Source organism: Apteryx mantelli, unplaced genomic scaffold (assembly GCF_036417845.1).
Source record: "Apteryx mantelli isolate bAptMan1 unplaced genomic scaffold, bAptMan1.hap1 HAP1_SCAFFOLD_20, whole genome shotgun sequence".
In the NCBI taxonomy this organism is placed as follows: Eukaryota; Metazoa; Chordata; class Aves; order Apterygiformes; family Apterygidae; genus Apteryx; species Apteryx mantelli.
Genome location: NW_027118553.1, coordinates 3,444,928 through 3,451,695, shown reverse-complemented (window position 1 = coordinate 3,451,695; position 6,768 = coordinate 3,444,928). Strand labels below are relative to the sequence as shown.

The following is a 6,768-nucleotide window of genomic DNA, read 5'->3' as shown; positions in this document are numbered from 1 at the left end:
CAGCAGAGGGAGATTGCTGCCATCTGAGGAACTGGCAGTCAGGAAAGTACTGCTGGTCCCGATCTCCCTCCCTGTTCTCTCAGATTTCACCCCACATGAATTCCCTCTCACTACAGAAAAAGAAAATGACAACATTGCAACATTTCCCACCTACAGCAACACCAATTTATTGTCTGGAAAGGAAGCACTAAGAAAGGAATATTATTCTCAGTCTCTTCTTAACCATACATTTAATTGCTAAAGGAAATCTATACTGCCTTCTCTTCTGTTTTCCACCAATATTCTCAGTGCTCTGTTCCTCTCAGGGGGTATCTAGTACGCAGCATATTATTTTCCACATTGACTTTACTACTTTGCAGAACCAGCAATGTTTTGTACGCAGGAGTGTACAACTGCTATGAGCTCTGGATGCAGGCCAGAGCTTTCCTAAATGCTTTCTTCAGGGCTTCCCTGACCTCCCTGTTCCGCAGGCTGTAGATGAGGGGATTAACCAGGGGCGTGAGGACAGCGTAGAAGAAGGAGAAGACTTTGTTGAGCTGCCTCAGTGGGGCTGTTCTGGGAATCAGGTAGACAATGATGAGGGTGCCATAGAAAACAGTGACAACGATGAGGTGAGAGGAGCAAGTGGAGAAGGCCTTCTGCCTGCTCATGCTGGACGGGATCCTCAGGATGGCTGCTATGATGCACACGTAGGAGGCCAGGGTGAACAGGAAAGGGAAGACTAGATTAAAGAGAGATAGTATGGAAGCTAGTAGTCTGACCACATTGGTGTCACTGCAGGCAACCTCTAGCAATGGGATAAAATCACAGAAGAAGTGGTCAGTTGCACTGGGGCCACAGAACCTTAAATGAGATAAGAAGGAAGTGACTACTGTAGAGGTAAGGAATCCCACTAGCCAAGACACTGCTGCCAGCTGTAGAGAGACCTTCCAGGTCATGAGGCTGGTGTAGAGCAGGGGCTGGCAGATGGCCAAGTACCAATCGTAGGACATCATGGCCAGCAGGTAGCACTCACTAACTGCAAAAGAGCAAAAGAAATATAGCTGTGTAATACAGCCATGAGCAGAGATGGTCCTGTCCCCAGTTAGGAAGCTGGCCAGCAGCCGGGGTAGAACAGTGGAGCTGTAGCAGGTCTCCAAGGAGGACAGATTGCCCAGGAAGAAGTACATGGGTGTGTGCAGATGCCGATCTGCCACCACCAGCGCAACGATGAGGATGTTCCCAACTACAGTCAACAAGTAGATGATGAGCGAGAGGAGGAAGAGTGGTGTCTGGAGTGAGGGGACATTCCCCATTCCCAGCAGGAGGAACTCCCATGATGATGTCCCATTGTTCCTTTCTGTTTTTTCCATATGGCGTTTTTGTCTTCTGCACTTTCCAGGAAGGGAATCTGTGAGAAAGGATATGCATTCTGCAGTTATTTTTAAGAAGAGTTGGGGAGAACACTGCTGACAGCAAAAAAATTAAACCCATGTTCTTTTGCTCCCTTCACATTCCCTTCATGGTTCCTGTGCACTGTGAGAGTAAGGAGTCCTTCCACTATGATGAGGATGTTCCTGACCACGGTCACCAAATCGATGATGAGTGAGAGAAAGAAGAGTGGTGTCTGGAGTGTGGGGACATTCCCCTTTCCCGGCAGGATAAGCTCCATCACTGATGTATGATTGTCCTATTCCCCTTTCTCCATGTAGTACTGTTGGTCTGCTATTTCCCCAGCTACAAAAAAAGAAAGAACATATGTTTCTGTCTATACTTTTGAAAGGATCTGTGAATGGCACTCTTCACTTTGGATCTGTGGGTGAATAGAAAAACGGTTCCTTCCAGACGGCCTCTCCACTTATCCCAGAAGACCCCTTCTGACCACAGAAATGAACTGCCCCGTGGAGGTGCCTCTTTCTCACTATGCAATAAGACTATAATGTGCATTTGCTCACACTGAGACAGCCTTCTTCCATATGCTCAACCATATTCCCAGGAAGACCCAGTTTAGTTATGAAGAACAGAGATCCTCTGCTCTCAGGAAAGAGAAAACGAGTCAGAGAAAACACACACCACAGTCACTGAAAAAGCCCTTTGAAAGCTTTTATTGGGTGAAACATGCCATGGCAGAGACCCTGCTCCCTCCAAAGAGAAGGGTGCGCACTGCACAGGGAGAGTGGTCTCATCTCTCTGAAACACTCACTTTAGGAGGAAGGGATTTCCTCCTCCTTGCCCCAACTCCCCAACAGGCTGGTTACTTCTATTGACAAATATGGGTCAGGAGTTATTACCTTATATGAACAATGGACTATTGCTTCTGGAGGTGGTAGTGACAGGTAGGTGATGGGGAGAGTGGAATGTGAGAAAGCTGAGCATCTGAGAAAAAATCTATGGGACTGTGGGAAAGGGAGAAGGACAGAGGTAGCAGAGAAGAAGAAAAGAGACAGGCACAGGCAATCTGTCCCCAGTTGCCAGGGACTCGGGGGTGCCTGGGGAAAGGAGCGACCTGGGGTGGGAAGACATGCAGGAAAGGACAGGACTGAGACTCTGGTCTCAGTTACCTGTTTTTTTTCTGTTAAAAGACCCAGCAGCTTGAATAACAAGACCCAGACTTGCCTCAGCAAACACAGCACCAACCTGCAGTCCTCAGCATGAAGAGGTAGCCTGTGCACTGATGCTCCTGAGAACGAAGACCTGGGTCTCTTCTAAAACCATACATTCTCTTCTAAACCATACATTTAATTGCTGAAGGAAATATATACTCTCTTCCCACCAGTATTCTCAGTGACATATTCTTGTCAAGGGATACCTGCTATGCAGCACATTATTAACCATGCTGGCTTTACTGCTTTGCAGAACCAGCAGTGTTTTGTACACAGGACTGTACAACTGCTATGTGCTCTGGGTGAAAGCCAGAGCTTTCCTGAATGCTTTCCTCAGGGCTTCCCTGACCTCCCTGTTCCACAGGCTGTAGATGAGGGGATTGACCAGGGGCGTGAGGACGGTGTAGAAAAAGGAGAAGACTTTGTTGAGCTGCCTCAGCTGGGGAGTTCTGGATAGCGTATAGACAATGATGAGGATGCGATAGAAAACAGAGATGACAGTGAGGTGGGAGGAGCAGGTGGAGAAGGCCTTCTGCCTGCCCACACTGGATGTGATCCTCAGGATGGCAGCTACGATGCACATGTAGGAGGCCAGCGTGAAGAGGAAGGGGAAGACTATACTGAGGATAGATATATACTGAGGAAGCTACTAGTGTGATGACCCTAGTGTCACTGCAGGAGAGCTCCAGCAAAGGGGTAAGATCACAGAAGTGGTCAATTTCCTTGGTGTTATACAGCCTTAAATGCAATAAGAAGCCAGTGATTATGAGAGAAAACACCAGGCCCACTAGCCAAGATGCCGCTGCCAGCTGTAGAGAGACTTTCCAGGTCATGAGGCTGGCATAGAGCAGGGGCTGGCATATGGCCAAGTACTGATCATAGGACATCATGGCCAGCAGGTAATACTCGCTAGTGGCAAAAGAAGCAAAGAAATAGAACTGAGCCATACAGCCCTGAGCAGAGATGGTGCTGTCCCCAGTCAGGAAGCTGGCCAGCAGCCAGGGCAGGTTAGTGGAGCTGTAGCAGGTCTCCAAGGAGGACAGATTACCCAGGAAAAAGTACATGGGAGTGTGTGTAGGTGTTGGTCTGCCACCACCAGCACAACGATGAGGATGTTCCCAACTACAGTCAACAAGTAGATGATGAGCGAGAGGAGGAAGAGTGGTGTCTGGAGTGAGGGGACATTCCCCATTCCCAGGAGGAGAAATTCCACTGGTGATATGCAATTGTCCCATTCCCATTTCTCCATGCAGCGCCTCAGATCCCTCATTTTTTCTTTTGCCAGCAACATTAACCTACAAGAAAGAACATTTGTTTTATTCTTTCTTGCTTGTATAAAAGAATCGTGCAGGAAGCTTCTGTCAAGGAAGACATGGACTCTGGCACTTCTCTGACTGCACTGGCATTCCCTTTAGGGCCTTCGTGGCTAGTGAAAGGAGAGTATATGGCTTTTCCAGAGAGTTAGGTAGATGGTAGATGGAGGTAGATGAGAGAAAGTGTTCTCTCAGATTGTGACAGTGTCTCTCCTTGCGTGCAGTTATTCCAAATAGCGACCACAATCCCGACCAGGCAAGAAAATCCCTTTACGTGAGCACATCATGCCAGATGCCCTTTCTCCTCAAAGGAGGAGAATGGGCCCTGTACCAAATGGCTGATCTCAGCTGTTTGAAACGCTTCTTTTGGAAGGGTGAGGCCGTGTGCTTCCTTTGACAGTGCGTGGGTCAGGAGTTGACATCCATGGCACTGCGCAGCAGGACTGCCTGAGAGGACTCCCAGAGAGCCTCCACACAAGCTTCAGAGAGGAAAGTGAGAAAGACCTGAGAGAAGATGGACACCTGAGCTAATCAGCCATAATGAGGAAGAGAGATTTTGAGCAGGGTAGGAGGGAAGAGGACAGGGAAGATCATTCACTTTGTGTAGTTCCCTCCCCAGCAATGGTTTCCAAAGGCTTTGGGGCTGCCTCGTGGCACAGCCCAGCAGCTGGACCTCAGCTCTGCCAGCTGTGCTCACGAGGCTCTGGGCTGGCTCAGGGGCAGCAAAAGCACAAGTAACTCCACACTGACTGGCAAGCTCCCCAGGACTCTGCTCAGCTAACAAGGGCATCAGAAGAAATGTGTGGAGGGAAGAGGGAGCTGGAGTAGAAGACACCCAGGAAGGGATCTGCTCATCACCTTTTTCAATCATAGATGCCACCATGCAAAACCTCAGCAGCTAAAAAGGAACAGACCTGACTCAGAAGACACAGCACAAACCTGCAGTCCTCAGGATGAGGTGCTGACCTCTGCGCTGATGGTGCCGGTCAGTGATGATCCAGGTCAGGGTCTCATCCTCTGCCTCTTCCCCACCAGGTCCTTCTCTTCCCTGAGCTCTCTGCAAACCACCACCCAGGGCTCAGGCATTGCTCTGCCCTTGCTGTCTTCTTCCAGCAGCTCCTGTGGTGCATCCCCAGCAGCAGCTGAATGCCCCCTGTTCTCCAGAGTGTCCTGAGGTTTAAAGCACTAACGAGTCTCTGAAGGCTCCTGCTGCAGCTGGTCTCTCCCCAGGGACTGCAGAGAGTGAGCAATGTAAAATTGGCTCCCAAAGGAGATTGAAACTTCTGAGCTGCTGGAAACTTTGGGAACACTTCCCGGCATACAGCTTTCCCCATAACTCTGGTCACTCAAACTCTGGGACATGCTGCTTTGAAAAGGAAACTGAGGCAGAGAAATCATCAGGCCTCCTCCAAAGTCATGATGCAAAGTCAGAAGAGATCCCACGAATGGGATTCCCCTCACCTCCCTGCATGCGACTCTCTGTTCCCTGATTCTCTAAGATTTAGAGAATCCTGCTTGCCTGAGCTGGTCCCTCCAGCCTCCTCTGATGGTCAGTGGGGAGGAAGAGGTCGAGCACCCGGCATTTCCTCCCAGCCATGGAGTCTTGCCCTGGGGATGGGGTGAGTCCCCCTCAGGTGCCAGGCTCTGTACCTTGAGGGGAGAGGGCCCCCCAATGTCTCCCAGAAGCACAGGGGCCTCACGTGTCAGGGGCTGAAGGGAGCAGAGCTACGGATATTTCCTCCTGGTTCCTGTCCACCTCTTACCTTGGAGGTTCCCAGGAGCCTCCTTTGCTCCTGTTGTTGCAGCAATAGTTGCCACCAGACATGATTCCTCTCAGCCCTGTTGGACTTGCCTGTCGTGAGATGCAGTCTCCTTGCCGTCTGCCCTGGCTGGAGGGGCAGGAGCAGCTGGTCCCATGGACATAGAAGTTTGTGCGACAGCTGCCTGAGCATCCGGAAGGCCTTCTACTGAATTGGCTCCAGTTGGTCACTGTCTTGCCTTTATTTGGGACCCAACACTGGATGTGGCACTCTAGATGTGGTCTAGCGAGCACTGAGTGATGGCAGGTGATTACTTCCCTCAATCTCCTGGCCATGTTCCTGCGCACACAGCCCAGGAAGCTGTTGGCCTTCCTCACTGCGAGGGCACACTGCTGGCTGACGTTCACTTGGCCGTGCACCAGGACCCCCAGGGCCTTTTCCGCAGAGCTCCTCCTGGCCAGGCTGTTGTCAGGGCCCAGTGGCCAATAACAGGCCTTCATGGCCCTGACCGGCCTCACCACGAGCCTCCACACACATGTCCAAGAAACCCCATCTAAGCTCAGGCCTGGGCCTTCAGTCCCATCTGGAGCTACGTTGCAGGTGTGCTTGTCTGCAGCTGTATCACAGGTATGCCTGTTCCTGCCCATGGACCCTGTTGATCTGGACTCTGAATCAGAGCCTAACTTTCTAGCTCTACCTTAGACTTGCCTTGCAATTAGGGGGCTTTGTATGACCCTGGTTACTGTCATTGGACCTGATCCTGATTTGCCAAGATGTGATCCCGGCTTGACCTCGGAGCTGTCTTGACGCCAAGAACTTTCCTGGTGATCTGGAGTCTTGGCTGAACCTGGCTACCATCTCCAGGTCTGCCCTGCTTGCCTCACTGAGCTTTGGTGGGGCTTGACCCTGGCTGGTGAGACCCTTGCTTTTTTGGCCTTGTCATCATGTTTGGCTCCCGGCTCCCTGTCCCTTTGGGAGCAGCCGGCGCTTGCTGCTGCCTGAAATCTGCCCACAGCCTGTATTGTTGCAAGGGGTTCTTATTCCCGGGGGCAAGATTTGGCATTGATCTTTGCTGAATGTCATATGATTGCATGCTGCCTATTCCTCCAGACT

General features: G+C 50.8%; 1 protein-coding gene across 1 annotated transcript; it reads right to left on the bottom strand.

The window, feature by feature from the left end:
- Window positions 1-395: 395 nt before the first annotated feature.
- LOC136995977 (olfactory receptor 5AP2-like) lies at window positions 396-1,352 on the bottom strand. Its single transcript, XM_067316972.1, has one exon. It carries the CDS (start codon window positions 1,350-1,352, stop codon window positions 396-398), a length of 957 nt encoding a protein of 318 aa, XP_067173073.1.
- Between the last annotated feature and the right edge of the window lie 5,416 nt (window positions 1,353-6,768).

Excerpts from the sequence above, each read along its gene's own strand:
- LOC136995977 (XM_067316972.1), bottom strand. The coding sequence starts at position 1,352 with ATGGAAAAAACAGAAAGGAACAATGGGACATCATCATGGGAGTTCCTC.